The 21700-nt window shown below is 31.0% G+C and overlaps 1 protein-coding gene and 1 long non-coding RNA gene across 2 annotated transcripts; both read left to right on the forward strand.

The window, feature by feature from the left end:
- The first annotated feature begins 302 nt into the window (after positions 1-302).
- LOC127704898 (uncharacterized) lies at positions 303-1580 on the forward strand. Its single transcript, XR_007983561.1, has 2 exons — positions 303-577; positions 1211-1580. It is a non-coding gene; the product is annotated as an uncharacterized LOC127704898 (long non-coding RNA).
- A 5616-nt stretch (positions 1581-7196) lies between these two features.
- Positions 7197-21499, forward strand: LOC127704701 (RING finger protein 145-like). Its single transcript, XM_052208837.1, has 3 exons — positions 7197-7321; positions 16926-17051; positions 17702-21499. Exons 1-3 carry the CDS (start codon positions 7315-7317, stop codon positions 19435-19437), a joined length of 1869 nt encoding a protein of 622 aa, XP_052064797.1. The 5' UTR covers positions 7197-7314; the 3' UTR covers positions 19438-21499.
- The last annotated feature ends 201 nt before the right edge of the window (positions 21500-21700 follow it).

Below are 21700 nucleotides of genomic sequence, written 5' to 3' on the forward strand. Positions count from 1 at the left end.
ATGATCCTTATTCATCTTTTAGGTGAGTATATGTCGATTTGTTGTAAGGGTCGGTTGGTATTTTATTTGGACCTGGTCAAGAGTCGAGTACTGTCCGGTAGTGTCGTTAGTATGATTAGTTTGTCTTTTGATTTGGACTAGTTTATTTGCATTGATGGGGTTTTGTATGTAAATCTATTTCTGTTTATATATATTTTTTATTATCAGTACTTCGTACTTCTTTTTGTGGGGAGGAACTGTCACAGGGTGACTTTGTTTACTCACATATATGTTGTTATTTTGGTTGTTAATTCTATTTCGATTTGTAGAACGTCAGTATCTTATAAATGCTATATTCTGCAGACTTCGGTGTATAATACATGTCCACATTTTACATCTAATTAATTAAGTAGTGTCCACTATTTACTTGGGCATTTACCTGTAAACTTGTCGAACGGGTTGAGTAACAGTGATACCTGTATTTGATGAGCTGACTATTCACTCTCAGGTAACACCTTAACGAGTCAAGGTGTGGTCAGAAATGTTTGTATAAAGTTAGTTTACAATGTGGCGTGGACACACACACTGGATTTCTGAGGTAGGATTCAATTTATTCTTATTTATTTAATCATTATTCGTTCTAAAGTGTTCAGTTTTCTGCAACAACGCAAATATAGAATAAATATTTCAATTGTAATTGTAATTTTTGACATTGCTATTTTATAAATGTAATAAGTTAATTAATGTTCATTATAATGACAGTTTAACACGGTTATATGTTTCCGGCTGTAGTAAATATTCGAGTATCGAAATTGTTTGGTATTTGAGGAACGTTTGCGTACGATAATGCAATGATGTATGTATCTCCATAAGTATGTAAAGTAATATGCAACGTATAAGCATAAATGTATATTCAGCGTTAAAAGCTGTATGTTGTGTGTAGTAATTGTATAATGATAGTATACAATAAAGTCAATTATGTGACTTGTAAAGTAAGGCATTGTACGATATGCCGTAGTTTGTATTGTGTAAAGTAAGGCATTATACGATATGCCGTAATTATTTGTGTATAAGTAATGCATTATTCAATATGCTATAATCTTCTATAGATTGAACATAAGTAGTCGTACTAAGTATTTGTCATTATTTATGCGACATGTGTAATACATAAACATATGTATATTTCTTAAGTATAGTATTGTATCTTAACGTACAGTATGTATTTCAATAGGTCCCAGTTTGCGGGCTAGGTGTATGTAGTTTTGTATTGTAAAGTATGGAGATATAGTACAGATGGTGGTGAAACCTGTTGACAGTGCGGCGTTCCGTGTTTATCATCAATAGTTTGGCAACATAGAATATTTGGAGTCGAGTCTAGACAATAGGGCAGCCGTAATGTGTACACCGCTTATGTTGGGCCAGTTTTGTGTAGTTACCGAAAACCAAATACGTAAAATTCCGTAGTATCGTTTATCCAGATTTCATAGTTTAATATAAAGAAGAAGGAACAGTTCATTAAACATTTGACAGTATTATTTCATTTGATTTCATCTATTTATATTTGTAAATTTGTACCTAATTAAATTGTTATTTTGTTTAAAGTAGTAGTCATTTATTATCTGTAAGTACAAACTCCTAAGTCAGCTCTCGTCTATCCGTGACAGTCATCTGCCTTTGCAATATGACATCCGCTAAGATTACACCTTGTAATCATTATAACCACGAATCATGTATAAAAAAGTGGTCATGCATAAAACAAACGTGTCCAATGTGCAATATAATAATTAATACTTTATAATTTGTTCGAAGGTTTTATTTTGAACTTTGTTAAATATACGATATAAGATTTGTACACTTGAAGAGGAACCAATGAATTTGAATTGTAAAAACTGTTTTTTCTTATTACAATGTATGTACATCTCATTATTCTTGAGCACTACCGGAAGGATTCATAGCTTTACAATGAATATATATATATATATATATATTATATATGTCGATTTTTTGAAAATTTACGTATTAAGGCTCTGTTCAGGACGTCACAAATATCAATTTTCTCTTTCATTTATATAAACTGTTTATTTCTATTGCTTTTAAGGCTGGAAACATTGAGCGCGAGTGTCAACAAACATGTTTTTCAACATATTGTGTGGTCTGACATTTTACCTTTCTGTTTATAATATTTAATTTGTCGAAGCCTGTGTTTCTTTTTTATAGATCTACATTTGGTTGAATTTAATCGAATTTTACAGAATATTTAGCCTTGTTGGTTTGTTATTGTTTACTCTTAATAAAAATAGGTGTACAAAAAAGTTGTATTTTCACCAATTTGAAACAGTTTTATTCTAAAATCAATGGATTTAATTTTCGTGGCAAAATATTATTCGTTTGTTACTATACTCCTTGTACTATTGAATTGTCCCTTGTTTTTCGTGATAATGTTAAATATTGAAATCATTTAATAAACTGTGATGGCAGGGTCTAATTGACATTGTTAATACGAAAAGAATTTAAAAGGTAACCTCATACACCCATTCCCCAATCAAACACAATTATGTTATTTAAGCACAAACCTATTGGTGTTGATTGTCACGTTTTTTAAATTGCAAAAAATGTTGATAAAGTAAAATTTATAAACGAGAATTTACAACTATAATTTATTGAAATATTCCAAATGCATGCCAATATAAAAGTTTTTTGTCAATTTAGCATACCCAACCATGTAAGAATCTGTCAATGTGTATATTAAAAACATGCTTTTCCTTTTCAACCCTTTTCTCAACTGACAAACGTAAATTTGAAGTGACATGCTTAATTGTAACAAATTACGTGTTTATTTTTTATGTTCACTGAAATATATTACATGTATTACTAATTACCCTTTGTAACACATTGTGTGTGATATTAAACAAATCTTTGAAGACTTGAACATGTGGAAATGGCAGTAACGTTTTCAAGTAACGTTCGAGTGAGAAATGTTTACTTGAAACACAGGTTTTGCTGAAATGTATATTTTAGCATACATGAATTGATTTTCAATTGTTATCAGTTCAAGAAAGAAAAAACGCAACAATAAAAATGATTCCAGGAAACAAAATTGTCCCACTCAGATAAAAAATAGTAATGCAATCTCCTTCTTTGACATTAGAACTTAATTTGGTCTCGTTAAATCGGATATGTGCATAAGTTTGATGAGATTTGGGTGAACAAATTTTAACCTGCATATTACATGTATCAACAATTGTGTTACCGACGGATGAACAGAACCGTCACACTATCCACTCTGAAATCTATCTGAGAGAGGATAATGAAATGTAGGAACATAACAAACAGTCGTTTCAAGTAGGCAATATATGTAGTATCCTGACATACACCGGAGATCGTTGATACTATTCATTTAGCAACACAAACACACGGACAATCAAATTGCGTTGATTAACAACAGACAATCGACTTTATATCATGAATCAGTGCATAATTCGTTCTATTAAATCTGTATCATACGGAACAGTAAAAAGAAGCAGACATTTCCACAGCAGAATGAAGATCTAAACAAATACTGTTTTTTTTCTTCTTTATTTTGAACTGTTGGTATAAAAAAGAAGATGTAGTATGATTGTGAATGAGATCAAATGACACAGAAATTATCAGCTATAGGTCACCGTATGGCCCTCAAAAAATGAAAAAAGCTATTTAATTATATTGTAAATTTAAATACATGACTGTTACATGGTGTAGTATGTGGCTGATATAAACCTAGTCATTTGATATCTGATGGGTATTTGTCTCATTGTCAATTGTCAACAGGTTTTGGTGGGATTCGTGTTGCTTATCCTTTTGTTTTCTTCTTATGTTTTGTGTAGTATTGTTTGTCTGTTTGTTTGATTCTTTTTTAGCCTTGATGTTGTCATTGTATTATAAACTGGTGAGTTTGGACGTCCCTTTGGTATCTTTCGCCTTCTTTTTTGCCAAACCATTAAGTTTGATAAGCCGTTGATTCTATATGTTTTTTTAGAACAACACAGTTTGGTCTATAATTTAAGTCTTATCATGTCCTTAGACTTATTAGTGTAAGTCTGAAAGGCATGTTTTTGAATAATATATCTTACTACTTAGAATGAATAAGAATTAGCGGAACTGTTTATTTTTCTGTACTTAGAATGAATAAGAATTGGCGGAATGGTTTATTTCTCTCTATTTTTTGGTACAAAAAGATACATTTTAGTTTACACATTGTAGAAACGTTTTATTTGTAGAAGTAAGTTCAAGTTTCAATGGATGTTTTTTTTTTGTGCAAGCGTATTTCTGCCTTCAAAATGAGCAATTTGTAAAACTGTGAAATAAAATGAAATTTTCGTTAACTGTGGATTTACTTTGAAAGTAGATTTGCAGAAATACAATGTTTTTCGGATCGGAAAGAAAACTATATAAGCTTCGAAATTAATAATAAAATCTATTTGCATTTAGGCATACTTATTGTGTGACAAAAACAAAAGCAGACATCACACATAATATTGCAAAGACAAAACCATTCTTGAAGAAATTATTACATGGAAAATAAAATAAAAGAATGTTGTCCTTAGTTCTAATGTTCTCATCAGACAGCGACTGTCATAAACTCATAGAAGACCTGGACAAATTGGCAAAATGGGAAGAACTCTAGAAAATAGAGTTCCATCCTGAAAAATGCAGTGTCCTCACAGTCACAACAATGAAAAAAGCCAATCAAGTAGGATTACAAACTCCACGGCTATATTCTGGTGCATGAAGCATCAACTAAATACCTAGGCTGCACGATTGCAAATGATCTAAATTGGGGAGAACATATTAACAACACCACAGGAAAAGCCAGCCGAAGCCTATTTTTCCTACATCGAAACCTCCACATTTGCTCAAAATCCATCAAAAAGTAAAATCATAAAAATACTGAACTCTGAGGAAAATTCTAAATGATAAGTCCTTAATTAAATAGCAAAATTAAAAGCTCAAACACATCAAACGAATGGAAAACAACTGCCATATTCCTGACTTGGTCCAGGCATTTTCTTATTTAGAAAACGGCAGATTAAACACGGTTTTAAAGCTGGCTTAATCTCTCACTTGCATGACAGTCGCAAATTTCATTATAAGAAAGAGCATGCCTATAAAATATTAGTAAGACCGCAAATGGAAAACGCCACGACAGTATGGAACCCGTACCAGCAACACCACATAGATAAAATTGAAAAGGTACAAAGACGAGCTGCACGATATGTAACCAGCTGACATAGAAATAGATCAAGAGTCAGCAACATGATAACTGAGTTAAGATCGAAAAGCTTACAAACAAGACGAAAAAAAGCTCGATGCATCATGTGCTACAAAATAACAAACGACCTTGTAGCCATAGACACAAATAATTATCAACATAAACAAACTAGAAGCTCAAACCGGACAGGACAACATACTTACCTATTACAGCCAGCCACCAAAGACTGTAGGAAATGGTCAATCTTCATAAACACCGCCAAGGATTGGAACAAACTACCACCAGATACCGCCACAGGAAAGTCTCTTGAGATAATCAAGTCTCAAGTGACCTAAACAACAAACTAAATCAACAGAACAATTTGTTTTTATCCTGTTTTTAACCTGTTTTTAATCAAGCGCAACTTGCTAGAATATTTGTCATGTTGAATGTGGGCAGTATTGGGAAAAAGAAGAAGGAGCCAATATTTTAAATCATTTTTAGTTCAATAATGTAGGGGTGAATCATTTCTTTTACTTTTAGTTTTGAGGTAAGAGACATACGATTATGAGAATTGTAAGCACCTTTCAAATACATTATCTCTTAGGTTTTTTGTTCATGTACATGTGTATTCAAGGAGGAAGCGTCCAAGAAGTGGAACAGTTTACATATTCTATGAATTTTATGAAAGCGACCGTTTTCTATCGCTATTCGTTATGGTAGCTAATTGTCAACTTAGTGAAACATTTTCTTATAAAAAAAGTCATTGGAAGCTAATCAAATTTGGTGTCCAAGTTAGTTTTTAAATTTTTTTATCAAGTAACATTAACTGTTTTCATCATTACCATTTATTCTATTTCCAAACATTTTTTTTTGTATCTTAAGTAAAGGACTTTAAAGACTTTATTTCATTCATGTACCTACAATTATTAACTTTATCTAAAATTTCTGGGATAGATGATACATTTTTTGCATATGTATCCCATGAATAAGTAGCATGAGAGTTCAGCAATTTTGAGAATATAAATGCTTTTTTAAGTAAAGGATTTATATTTTCAGAATTCAGTCTTGTTAGGTATGATAGAGACTCTGCAAAAAAAATTGTTCCAGGGAGGTTCTTCCTAGTTCTGCTCTGGTTGTTATATTTGATGATGTTTTTCTGGTGCCCATCAAAAATTAGAAAACTAATAATTTGAACCTTTTCAAATGAAGTTTATCAAAAACGAAATTTGATCAATGTATTCATTATTTCGATCAGTTCTTAACTTGGCCCTATATCGTGTTAAATAATTCTTAATATTACTAAACATTATCTAACCAAACTCTACAACATCGTTATAGTTAATTTTCAAATTGCAATGCCCGAAAACATTTGAGACTAAATACATTTTGAATATAATTCCAGGCAATATGAAACATAGATAACACAGAACACGTCAGCTATCAAATATAAATGCTACTCGGGGACTACGCATGTCACTGGCCATAGAGATTTTGAGTATAATAGTTTTGAATCAATGAATTCTGCGGACATTGCTTATTTGGGAACATCGTACAATGTATTGTTTAAGTGATAACGTAATACATCTGTCTGATAGGTAAGGAATCCTGGTGGTATTAAAATCTCCAACACTCAATGCATTAATGTATTAAAATCTTTTATCGAATCCACAACACATAAACACTCAAACAAATATATCCCTTTACATTTTATCTCGTTTCAATCTTTACGGTAAACTACATACGAATTACTTCTATCTATCATGCGTCGTATGAAGACATTTAAATTAAACTTATTTTAATATCTTATTCTATTCTTTAAGTTTTCTATACATGAATATATAAACCATTACGCTAGCCTATATTTAACATTTTAAACATAGGCTAGCGTAATGCTTTATATATTCATGTATAGAAAACTTAAAGTTTTCTATACATGCATATATAAACCATTACGCTAGCCTATATTTAACATTTTAAACAACGTTTTTTGAAAATAAGCAACAGCACAGTATGGAAATTTCCATTTTCATACCTAAACCGAAACTACAAATGTTGAAAAAGTGACAAACTTGTTAATAGCTTTTGTCGAGAAAAGGTCGCTCAAAATGATAGGTAAGATTGCACATACTGTTCAGAACATGTTTTAATAATGAGATCATTCTTTAATGTCTTAGATTACATAGTCACTTTTTAGTTCAAATTGGAATTTCGAGTATTCTGAGTAGATCGGTACTATATGTCATTTATGATTTTGTTATATAAAGTTGCTTGTTGTGCCTTTCGTGACAGTCAAATGTTACAGTGTGTACCTATAATGGATTGCATACATGTCATTTGATCTCTGATGGATAGTTGTCTCACTTGCAATAGTACTCATTAATTAAACAGTAGATACCATATGTGTATCACCGTATTTGAATCTATAATCTGGATCGTCTGATGTCCTCTTAAAATATAAACCGATGGCGAAAAAGTATTGGCTGCGCAAATTAGTTTTTGTTTAACGAACTTTTTTTTTAAAAGACGGATTTCTCCCTACAAAATAAGTAATGCAAATCTAAATCAGGTCATGCAATTTTGTAAACATTAATACGTCAATGTGATGTTACCAGACAAACTCACAGCAACATATTATCTTACATTCCTTATTACAACGGTACAGATAGAGGGACATAATTTGTTAACCATCCATGAAAACATCAACCAGAAGTGACAACACCACTCGAGGAAAAGGCGAAGGATATCAAAAGGACATTCAAACTCATTAGTCGAAAATAAACTCACAAACCCATGGCTGAAAAAGTAAAAATACAAAAAAAGAACAATAAAAAAAACAGAAAAATTAAAGCCACAAAAAACTAGGGTTGATTTCAGGTGTTGCGTAAGGGAAAGCAAATTCTGTTCCAAATGTGGCACCCGTCGGGCTACTCATGTAAGTACAAACCCGGTGATAATTTTAATTCGGTAAAGTCATTGAACAACTCCATTAGCGCGACAGTGTCACGACATTAACGTCAACTGATTACCAATATTTGGGATGCCATGGCATACAGATAAAACATTACACATTACACAGTAAATGCCATATAATTGACTACAGTTAAACAAAGTAAGAACCTTATTTTAACCGAATAATTGCAAAAAAGCTGTATTGGTCAACTTCAGAGGCCAAGTCTGAAGGAACAAAACAGAACTCAAACCATGAACAAACGAACTGGTTGTGTTTTCTGTCAATCATTTAGGTGTTGAAAACAAGCAGTCGCTACCGTCACCGGTGACGCATCTGTTGATCGGCTGACATCCAGAGTTTGAGTGCATCTCACATTATTTGAACATAAAGCTAGACGTTTTTGATTCAACTTTCGAACTACACTCGTTATTCAGAAAATGTTTTGAGTTTAATTATATCAATATATTTATTTAAGAAGTATTACACCTGATAATAAAACAGGAATGATATAGAATTGAGTTTTCATAGTCCGTCAGTATAAATATCTTGTTTGCTTCTGTTTTCTTTCAAGAGGTACCAAACGTTTAGACTATAATACAAATTGTAATTTGGCTCGTTTAGTTTCATAAAAATTATACTAAAATAATAACTTTGACAAACAATTTAAAATTTCAATAAACTTGAACCACACACTTCATTGGAAAAATTTCATTGGATAAATAGAATTTTGACAAACCGTATTTTTTTTATCATTGTAAAAATAAGCTGAACGTTTAAATTACGTTCTACTGTAATGGAGCTTGATATTTTCATTACAGTAGAACGTAATTAAAACGTTCAGCTTATTTTTACAGAGTTATCTTCTGTGGTGTTATATACCACCTTAATTTATACGTTTCCGTATATAAAATGCTGTTAACAATGATAAATAAATAAAATATGAGGTTCACCGAACATTTCTTTTCAGACTGTTACCCATAAAAAAGTTATTTTCAGAATTAAAATCATAGGGGTAAATGAGAAAATGTATGAATAGCGTTATTTTTTGTGAAACACAATTTACATTTTGAAATTTCTACATAGATATAAGATGAAGGAAAAACATGAATATTCCAAATTTTACACCTATCTTTCAACGTTTTATTCTTGATTCTGCAAATGTTAACATATAAAAAAGATTTCGGAACGTCATATTCTTTTGTTGATAACTTAATACATCCTGCCAATATGAAACGAAGGTTTGATGTTGTTACGGTGTTAAAATCCCGTACCCTTTATATAGTTAATGTGTTAAAACCTCGACAACTCTATATCATTAATGTGTTTAAGTGTCGTTGACTCTATATATTCAAGTAACAAATTCACGTCACAATGAAAAGTTTAAACAAATATAACCCTTCAACTTTGTTATATTGTTTAAAACTTTACGGTAAATAAGTTATATTCATCAGACGTAGTTTTAGTACATTTAAAATACGAATTCTATTGTTAGATTGTATTTACAGTAAATACCCTTTACTTAACATAGATGTATAGACCATTGCGTAAACCCTAAGTTTAAACTGTTGGAGACGGTTTTTTTTAAAATAAACAATGGCGAAGTATAGAAATTTCCATTTCCATGCTTAAACCGAAAGTAAAAATGTTGAAAATTGCCACATTTATTTTTGGTTATTGTAGAGTAGCAAAGGTCGCTCAAATGATAGGTAAGATTGCACATATTGTTCAAAAGATGTTTTCATTATTGGATTATTGTTAAATGTATACCTGTCAGTCTGAGAGTATATGGACAACTTTTAGTTCAAATTGGACTTTGAACTAGTTGTCAGTTACTTCCAGTTCTCCGAGAATATCGGTACTATATGCAATTTGTCATTTTGTTATTTGGAATTGCTTAACTATGCATTGCAACTGATTTTTATAATTTGTTCTGTTGTTGTACTCACTACAAAAGTCTAAAAGTCTGAAAAGACCAGTTCTTGTCTTAATTTGCATGAACTTTTACTCGACATTCTCCAAAAGTATGACTTGTGTCTTAATTTTTCTTGACAAATTCTCATTTATATTAAATTTGTATGAAATTTACTCGACATATTCTCGACATTCTGAATATGGTCTTAAAATTTCTTGACAAATTCTTGACATTTGAATACTGTCTTGAAATTTTTCGACATATTCTCGACATTCTTATTTTTTCTCAGTATGGCTTGACATATTCTGAACATTTTGAATCGTGTCTTAAATTTACTTGACAGTTCTGAGTTTTACAAATCATGACCAATATGCATGATATAACTTTAATCTTTATTTCTCTTTATATGATATACTGTTGTTTCAAGTTACACTTCTTAACAACAAAAATAAAAGTTGGGCATGTCAAATAATTGAAAATTTGGGTATATAAATATTTTTACAAATGCAAATATGGCTATGAAATCTAAAGTATAAAATAATTCAAATGTGGGTGTGTTGATATAAAACAATTTCAATGTGGGTTTTTAAATAATTACAAATGTTGATTCCTAAAACTTATAAATTAAATGATTCAAACCAATCATACTGTAGAGATATTTCATTCTACATTCATAATATTCAATGTTGATATGGTAAATAATTATTATACCAAAATGTGGTTTATATAAATAGCAAATTATGATGATACAAATCATTTATTTAACAGAAGAAAAATTTGTGTAATGTCATCTGTTGGAATATATTAAGTATTACACATGGACAGGATGTTCCTCATAAAATTAAGGTATTCCACACCCCAGAGTACACGCAACTGTCAAATAGAAGTTATTGCTTTACCTGTAATCAGCCATACAACTTATCAGTTGACCGACCGTGCCACTACAATTTAAAAAGTTTGTTGATAGATGAAAATGAAAATCATCATTTTGATGAAAAAAAAATTGAATTGAAATGGATTTTCTTCATCAAAATTATGAAGTTAATTATTTTAACATAAAAACAAATTGAATAATTCCCAAAGATTAAAAGAAAATTATTATCTACTCCAGGAATAATAAAAAAAATGTATTTATAATGGGTCCAATCAATGATTTCTATAGAAATCATCGGTCTTATGAATTGGTTCTCAAACAGACATGCATAATATAGATCTAAACATTGTTTTCTTTTCAGGAAGGAGTTATCACAAATATTTATATTTGATAAAAAATTATAAAATTCAACACTCAAATTTGAATAAAAAATGTTTTTGGGTTGTTCTAAAAAATGAATAAGGTTTTTGAATCAAGATGAAAACAAATTCTTTGACCTAAACGAAAGCCACCCCCCATCCCCCCTCTTTTTTTAGCCACACAAACCCAAAAGATGAATTGTGGGGTCCAAAAGAGATACAAGACACCTATTTTAGTAAATCAAATTTGACTGGCAGTTTTGCGAACGGCAAAAATCTAAATGCTGTTTGTCAATACCTTCGACTTATATTCCAAGTGAAAACAATTACTTAAATGTTTAATAAAAATAAATCAAAATTAAACTACATGGGGGATTATTCAGGGTATTCCAACTTAGTTGCACTAAAAGGGTATCTTACTATACCAAATTAATCCTTGATTCTTCAAAGTTTAGTTTAGCCATAATAAAAAGGAGTATATAACAGCAATAGAATGTCATAAACAGTGCATAATAAGTCTGTTCACATTTCAGGCGAAATTTATACTGTTGAGATAGTGTCAAGACATATTTAAGACTGTCAAGAGTCGAGACATATTCAGACATTATTTAGAATGTCAAGAATATGTCGAGACATATTCAGACATTATTAGGAATTTCAAGAATATGTCAAGACAGATCGAGACAAATTTAAGACAGTCAAGAATTGGTCGAGACTAATCCAGACTCTTATCAGATGATACAGGAAGTGTCGAGAAATTTTAAGACAATGTTCATACTGTCAAGACACTTGTCAAGAAAAATCAAGAACCTTATTAGACAAATTCATACTATGTCAAGAATTTTTAAAAATTATTCAGACAAATTAAGAATGTCGAGTAAAAATTCATGCAAATTCAGACAAAAACTGGTCTTTTCAGACTTTTTGACTTTTGTAGTGACTGTTCCAGTTAATGGAGAGAGTTAAACGCTCAACACAATGTTCTATATGTGCCAGTGCCAAGCTAGGATTCTATTGTTACGGGGTTGTCTTTGGTTACTATCTGACATGATTGATTTTGTTTTTTTTCGATCTTCTTCGTTGGTTCTGGTATCACGGTAATAAACACGTAGTTTACTATACGGTATCGGATTTGCTCCGCAGGCAGGTTAATGCAGTTTAAAAAAATTAGGCAATGATTTTTGGTGTTTGCATCGCAATCTAAATCTGACGTCATTTTCTAAACTATTCGACACGTGATTGGCTAGAACGTTTCGTCGACGTCAATTTTAAGCTTGTCACGAACAGCTGATCGGGCACCTTGTTATGATAGACGTCAGTGTCCTCAGTCCAACAAAAACACGTTAAAATAGAAGTGTGCTGCTTATATTTTGAGGTAAGTTTGTTTTAAATTATTTTAGCCTTCTACTGCCGAGGATCATCGATATTCATTACATCCACGATTGAGAAATACGCATTGTTTACTTAAAACTGGGGTTATTCGTTACACGTTTCGCTGTCAACATGACGAGGGCAATCTGTATACAGTATAGGACAAACTTCCTGTGAATGATTTATGCAAGTTAACACTATTTTACTATCTTATAAACAATCATATCTTCATTGACCATCGACTAAATTATCATTATGTCGGACATTTTGCAGACTGACCTGCCATGCACAGATGCGGGTCTAATATTTTCAAATATGGGCTCTTAATGGTCAGCAACAAAGCAACGTAAGGAGTGGCATTTGTTAAAAAGTCCGAACACCATGCCCGCCAGCTTTCCTCCTAATTCTCCCCTCTCCCTTTAATTTGTCTCGACGTATGCATGTCATATGATTCGAATTTTATGTTGGAGGCAAACACCTAAACATTTTTTTAAAGATCTATTAGGTATATTTGAACATCTTCCAATTTATAATATATAACAAAACCCCCCAAAAAATTATAAAAAATATATGCATACATGTCACTGTGCATGCATTAATACTAATGCCTATGGCTTGCCTGCATTTAATAAAATTGTTTAGGCAGGCACATGAGATGTTATGATATGTGAGAACTATTATTTATTATCATGGCCATAATTGATAAACAACTTTTCATTTATGGTTTTAAATCTGATAGTCATCATACTATTATTTTAAATCATCCCTTTTAGTGTACATTTAAATTTTAATAATTTGTTCATTTTTCTTATGTTTATAGTCATAAGATCATAAATAAAATGTTTATTTGTAATATTGATTCACAATAAAAAAGTAAATCTGAAGTCTATGTTTCTTTGTGTAGATATTTTCAAATTTTGACAATCATGTTTCAAAACAATTCACATCAATCTTAATTATGTTTATTTACAATCTGGTGTGTATAAAATTTAATTTGAAACCTTTCAGTAATTATTGTTACTTCTTTTGCAGATTTATTTACACCATGTACACATTACATTGCCATGTCAATGCCTGAAGAGTGTAGTTTCTATAATATCAAATATGTAAGTATTAATATTATAATGTATGAGTCTTGCTGGGGGTCCTTCAGTTCTTTATTCTTCTGTTATACAAGTTCCTCAATTCTTTATCTATATTGCCCATTATTCTCTATTCTTTGTATTTAAACACCCTATTATTCTCTTTTATTACTGGTCATTTTTTATTCTTCAATTTTTAAGCCATTTATTCTGCACTTTTCCCCATAAGGATTATTATCTATTCTGTAAACACCATCCAGCCCCTCAGGTTATGTGTATATATAAGTTGTCTGTTGTATTGAGTCACACCCACTCAATATTGATAAAGTCATATTAATTAATTATAACAAATTGAGGGGTAAATATCAGTTGAGGTAAGTTGTACTTAAAAACTTTATTGTACTTTTACAGAAAATTCATAAATCAAAAGTTCATTTTAAATCAATGTTGAACTTTTTATCAAGTTTACTTTTAATTCAATAATAATTTAGGAACACAACATTTTGACTGAAGTTTTCTTTTTGTATCATAACATTCAATACCAATAATTTTAAAATGCCACTAAATGTTTATATAATTTTTTTCAGTATATGTATTCAGATGACTTGGAGGCAATGGTGTTATACAAGTATTTACTAACTGAAATTGGAAAAAGTTATCAGAGAAAAATAGTAACCACTAGTTTCTGTTGAAGATCAACACACACAAGGAAATTGTCAGACAATTCATAATCATATATGGGGATAGTTTTAGATCTATGCTTTAAAGAAAGTGAATTGAATGTTTTAAAGATAAAAGCTAGAGGACATATAACAAAACTATAACAAGTGCTGAATATGAAATAACCCCATGCCATGTCACATGTGACTTTTGGAATGAAGCAATTTTTCAGTGTGACAACAAAAGGAAGAAGTACATGACTGTTAAAACTGACTCTGAAACATTGAAGACAAAGAAATAAAAGTATTACACCAGAGGAAATGACTGCGCACGTCTTTCTTGTAAGATCAACACATAAAAGGAAATGTTCATATCATTATTCAACATCATATGGCAGTTATTGAGATAGTTTTGAATATATACATAAAACTGTGAAATGAGTGAGAATTATAATTCAAACATCATATTTGGCAGGCTGGTAACTGCATGTACTTACTGGTATATATATTGTAATTCACAATATTTTACATGTATATATATAGGAATATTCCTTGCATGATACATGTGAAATAAAAGACAAGTTTAGAATTTCAATAAAAATTTTCTAGTACAACATTTACATATGAAAATCAGCAGGATGATTTATGTCTACATTTATTATGGATCATGGAAAACCACATGGCACAAGAAAGTATTGTATACATTATGATAAGGACGTTCAGTCTAATTTAACATATATACAATGCTTTCGGTATTAAGTTTGAGAAAACTATTTGAAATGAATGAGAAATTATCATAAGTATTTATGAAACTTTTGATATAGACATTATGTATTTAATAGTCAAATAATACTCTGGTCTCATAATGAACTCTTGAAGAAGTAATGGCTTTCACATGCATATAACTTTTGAATAAACAAATAGCTTCATCTCTTATTTTATGTTTTTTCTATAATGATAGAAAATAAGCTCATACTGTATTTATCTACATCATGTACATGACCTGCGTAGTATTATATTTTTTTCTGGTTTTAATTCTAGACCAATGCATGGACCTGTTTTTAAATTTATTAATTTACTATGCAAGAGACTGCATTATGAATGAATGATGCATGTTCAATAAATGAACATAGCTCTAAAAATTCTAGCTTAAAGCCGATATTGATCCATTATCACATTTCATGTGACGGTTTCCCATACTATAAATGTTCATTGAACTATTTAAAATTGTTTAAAAAAAAAAAACATTGAAAAAAAAACTTTATCAGGTCTGAGTAGATTAATATTTTTCATGAAACATGAGTTTGATAGAAGGGGCTTCATACTTCCATGCACTAGTTCTGGTTAAAAGTGTTTTTTTTTTCTTATCACGAGAATCATTTTGTTTTAGAAAGACTGTTTTGTCGTTCGTCATCTCATTATCTTACTTTACCAATCCTTGGTCCTTTCTTAAAGTCGTAAAACCCCTATGAGAAGCGAAGTTAAGAAAATAACCAAGTTAATTTTATTTACAATCGGCACATATGTGGAGTTAGAAATGAACATGGGGTTACGAAAGCTATTTCAAAGTATAACGTTAGAGTATCCCCCCTTTTTTTCCTCATGACATTCGTATGCACCGTGATTCTTTCAAGATTCATGAACACCTTCAAGTATAAAAATGAAAAACTAACATTGTTTTACATCTTTAATGTGCCCATTTCTAGTCAAAAACTATAAAACTGTCGTTTATTTCTTTCCCGGCACTTTCATACCATAAAGGGGAATAATCGATCTGAATCATTACAGTGTTTAAATGTCGGCGCGAAAGGACTTGAGTCTCATTCATTTATAAAGATCGCATTGGCACACCCCGTTAATATTTATTGATCTCTTTAAAACTTGGCATATTTATTTTAGGAAAGCTTATGAATACCAAGATTGCTGTTTCTTGCTTTTAAAATGAATACAACATTTTCTAGATTGACAAGAAAGTTGACTTTTGGTGTGGGTATGGTTGGATTGTATGTCACTTGTGTTATTTTTTATTAGAAAAGGGCATATTTAAAGAACGAAACAGCTGTTACAGAAAAGATAACATCTTTGTCAACCAAATACAACTTTATTTTCATTCATTAGTGTAGTTCTTTGGGGTGTGCCGGGCTCTTGAAGTTGAAGGTTCACACGCCATCTTTGAACGTCGCCCGTTACCATGGTAACGAGGTAGGGGGTGCTGAGACATCAGAAATTAAAAGTTTGGATGATATAAGGGATGATCAAAATTAGTTTTGGGTATGAAAGTTTCTAGACTAAAATTCAAAATAATTTCAAATTTCAATGATTTTTTTTTATGAATAAATAGCCGATTTACTCTAGAACATCATTAACACACCTGCGTTATTGTTGAAAGCCGTACGTGGACCTGTGTTTTTCACTCTCTGTCTTTATGTCTTTAATGATTTGATGTTCTTTTGCCAATCACACAACATCTTCTTACCTTTATTTCAATCAATTTATTTTATAAATCTAGGTATAATGAAAGATCACGGAAGTACCATTGTTGGAACGTTACAACGATTGCCCCTATTGTTTTGGATTGATGTTCTACTTAGAACGTATGCAGTTCAAAAGATAACAACACCATACCTATACATGGGTACGTAAAATTAAAAACAATCTGTTTATCTTCAATTCTATGAACACGTACACAAATATACAATTGCAATATGTTGTCAAGAAATGTAAAATGTTTTAGAAAGAGCAATATAACTAAAAAACTAAAATATTTTATGAATTTACGAAAATTGGAACGTTTTAGATTGAAAAATTACGAACTATCTATTGCTAGTATTATCCAAAGTAAGTTACACCCTTCATCCCTTTGGAAGTTTATGAAATAATAAAATAGAAAAGTATTTTATTTGGTCTCTAAAATTCGTTTGATAGACACATTGAGACAGTTAAGTGTAAATCAAATAGAGTATTTTCAGTTTGATAAGATATATAATACTATATACAATTGCGACGACAAACAAGCTTGATTGTGAGTCCTGTCGAAAAAAAACTACTTAAGATAATATTTTACTGTTAATGATAAATTTATCACCTACGCATCGTACTATTCAGATACCTAAATGATAGTAAATAACATTACACAAATAAAGGCAATTCTGTCATCCGCATTTACATTTAATAAACATCTGTTAAGAAGTGCTCGCTCATCAGTAACTATTCTTAGTTATAGTAAAGTGCTACCTCTTCATACAAACTATTTTAATACATCTATAGTCTATTTCACTTTTGTAGAATTAGCAATTGCAGTCATTTTGCTTCTGCTGAACAATGGACAACTTGGGAAAATATACGAGTGTTTGGTTTGCTTTCTGTTCATAATAGCGATGTTGCCATCTTCGGAGGACAACATCTGGATTACCCTAATTAGATTGGAGGCAAAATATCGCACATTATTCACAATGTCAGAAGCATCATCTCATATACTGTTGTATTACCAACTTGGAGTTACGTTTTTAACCATTGCTACTTGCCTAAAGATGATAAGCTTGATATTTGAAGTGTGCGTGTATTTTCCCAACAGACTAATGATTATTGGAACTTGTTTAAAGGCAGTTTCTGTTTTTGCGGATGCATTGACTGGCGTATCCTTACAGGAGTTTCCGAATCATGTTTGCGTTATTTTGTTTCATGTTGCTTTAACCATTATAACATATTACTTATTCAGCATAAACTTGAGCATTTATCTGATTTTACTTCAAATATACTACAGGATATACTGGCAGAACACACAATATTACGTTATTAACTTCATTATTTGTTCTATTGTGGGTATATTGGATAACGAACGAGCACAGTGTTTGATGAAAAATACAATAACTGAAATCCGACAAGGTTATGAGAGCATAATGAAAAATAGAATTGTTTTCGTTTTCCTTCCTTATGCAATTGTGTTGGCAATTTCTATCCCATTATTTTTAAGCAGCATAAACATTTTCCAAGCTGTACCTAATTTTATGAAAACTATCACTATAATGTGTATGACCAGTATAGGCACGATTGCCTTTATAACAATAATCACTCACGTCTGTTTTATTTTTCCGAAAACAACGTTATGCTTTTTACGTGGGCGAAACTACGAAATCAATACCTCAGAGCTGTTAACGCCTGCCTTTGTCTTGGGTATCTTAGCAATCCAGTCATTTCACAGTGATGTAAAAATCCATGGTATGATGATGTGTTTTGGAATTTTTCTTGTTGCTAGTCCTGTTCTACAAGAAGTACACAAGATTGCTAATTCATTTTTGCTGGAACTTGGAGCATCGGGAGCCGGAATTTTAAAGACATGCAAAGCTGTTTCAATTATCATTTTATTAGTAATGTTACCTATTTGGGTGGTTGTGAAATTTTATGAATTTGGATTTGATTTAGGCATAATATGGTTTCTTGTAGCTACTTCATCTTGGATATATGTGTGCATTGAATCAGTTGGGTCTCTGTCAGTTTACCTCTTGTTGGTATTGGATAGCTTTAAATCGGAACCAATTGAAAAGTTAGATGAAATTATGTATGGCGTCCGTGCTGCCATCGGGATAGTTCATACAACGTTTGTACTTCTTGAAATATGCTGCCTCACTTGGAGCATAACCACGGTCCAATGGAGCTGGATTAGTTGTATCATATTAGCAATACTTATTTACCATACTTATGAGCGAGTAACCAACGGATGGAACGAATTTCAAAGGCGTCGAACGGCAGTTAAAAGACTTTCATTCCTACCAATTGCAACAGAAGAACAATTATATGTTTTCAACGATGTTTGTGCCATCTGCCTTCGCAATATGACGTCAGCTAAGATTACTCCTTGTAATCATTTTTTCCATGAATCATGTTTAAAAAAGTGGTCGTACATAAAAGAAACGTGTCCAATGTGCAATGCAATGATTAACGCTGATTGGTTTTTTCAACGGTTGTTGAGAACTTTTTTTACTGTACAACGACATAACATTCGTGTGCCTGTCGACACTTGAAATGAAAAAAAAAAATATTTTTCATATTATGTAATAGTGCAATGTGAATTATGATAACATAACATTATGTATTGACTAATACCAGAATGATTCATAGCTTAACAATGACAAGAATGGAAATATGCCTATTTGTTGAAAACTTACGTCCTTAGGTTCTTTTCATGACATGGGAAATATCAAATCTTTTGATGTTCGGAGATAATTTTATGAAGACAGGTACATGTCTTTTTTTTTGCTGGAAACTTAGAGTGCACTCGTCGACAAAAATATTGTTTATAATAATGTGTGTAATGACAATTTACACATCTGACTTGAATATATAGTCCAGTGTTATATGTTTATAAGCCAACATTTGGTTGAAATACAAGCAATGCATTCAAATTCTACAAAATATTTGTTTGACCTAATTCAGTTGTTATTGTTTGCGCATTATAACAATAGCTATACACAAATAGTTAAATTTTATTTGTTCATGTTTCTTTTCATTTCAATCATGGAACAATGAATTTGATAGACGGGGACAAATCTTGCCCGTTGCGAATGCGACTAATTTCATTGTTTAATTTCTCCTGGTTTTCGTGATAATGTAAAGTATTGAAATCATTTTATAAACTGTGATTTCAGAATCTGATTCATTATTGACATTTTAATGTTGATACACAGACATTAAAATATCGTTACTAAATTGTTTATACACCTATTGCTCAATACCACGTCAATTGATGAACAGTATGTTACTTAAGCAAATTACATATTGGAAGTGAATAACATGTTTTATTCATTTGTAAAAATGCTTATCAAGTAGAATTAAGAACAAATATTTACCACTAACATTTATAGAAATAATTCACTGTATGCCAATATAAAAGGTCATATATCAATTTGCAACACTAAACTATGTAAGAATCTGTCAATATATTTTACCAAAAAAATGTTTCTTTTCTTTCTTTTTTTTTCTCACCCGTCAAAGAAAGCATGACAGTAGACGCAATCAATGGAATATGTTAGAGATTTATACACCATATGAAGACCCTGCAAGAATGTTTCTACATAGAAATGAAAATTTATGGATGTATAATAACCTGTTTGTTTTTTTGTTAAATCATATCAATGATTTTATTAGTCTGCTCTGACGTTGAAGAGCATCCTAGGTATAGTCGAGGTAAAATAATAGTGTGTTGTTCATACATTGTACTAATTATTTTACCTTTCGTGATTACAATCGTATCCAAGTTTCATACAACACAAACTTTAGGGTTAATTGAACATAAAAACTTTGAATTTTTTCAAATAACTAGGGATTTTCTACCACAAGAATAAATTACATTTACTGTGTATGGCAAAACCTGTGTGATTTCCGGGTCCTCAATGATCTACAACTTCGTACTTTATTTGGGCTTTTGTACTTTTTTTTGATTCGAGAGTCACTGATAAGTCTTTTGAAGATGAAGCACACGTCTGGCGTACACAATATTGATCCTGGTATACATGATCAATTTATCTTACTGAAGCAATCAGCATTTTTTTTTTACTTTGTCTGAATATTTGTATCATAAATCGTCTCTGTTACTATCACAGTAAAACATGCCAGCTGTATTCTACATCTTAGTACTTAATATCATCCAGGTATAAATCAATTGTTGTTTCTTTTATTTTTTTATTTATATAGATTGCTATCATAGCAACAAACATTTTCTATGCAGTTATCGTGAAAAAAAGAGGGATAATGCAATAGATGTGAAAGTAGAAACTACTGGTGAAAATATTAAATCAAAGGAACTTAAACAAAATCAAAAATCAAAAACAGTACTAGGGAAAACATCTTCATTTGTTAAAGATCTTGAATAGGAAGTATATATCTGTGTTTTTATTTATGTTTTTACTAAATGCTTAGATTATAGTTGTTTTGTGTTTGTGCTTGCATTTGTTTACTTTTAACAAACTTCATGTAAATAACAACAAAGATTTGAAATGATTATTGACTGTTTTTGCATACAAGTGTTATATATTTCGAAGTTCTAGTAGTTTGAACATGTAGCTATTAATAAAAAGTGCACCAGTATACATGGTCATTTGTGACACAGATATAAGATAACATTGTCATTCAAAATCTGATGGCATGCATAAAACGTTCAAGGAGACGATTTTTCCCCATCTTTACCCTTATTTCAATAGCTTTCTTCGAAAGTAGCAGCGGGAACGGGATTTCAATACCAAATTTGAGCACCTGATATAATTTCTAGGTTTAATGAAGTTTATGTGG

This window comes from Mytilus californianus, unplaced genomic scaffold (assembly GCF_021869535.1).
Source record: "Mytilus californianus isolate M0D057914Y unplaced genomic scaffold, xbMytCali1.0.p SCAF_6, whole genome shotgun sequence".
In the NCBI taxonomy this organism is placed as follows: Eukaryota; Metazoa; Mollusca; class Bivalvia; order Mytilida; family Mytilidae; genus Mytilus; species Mytilus californianus.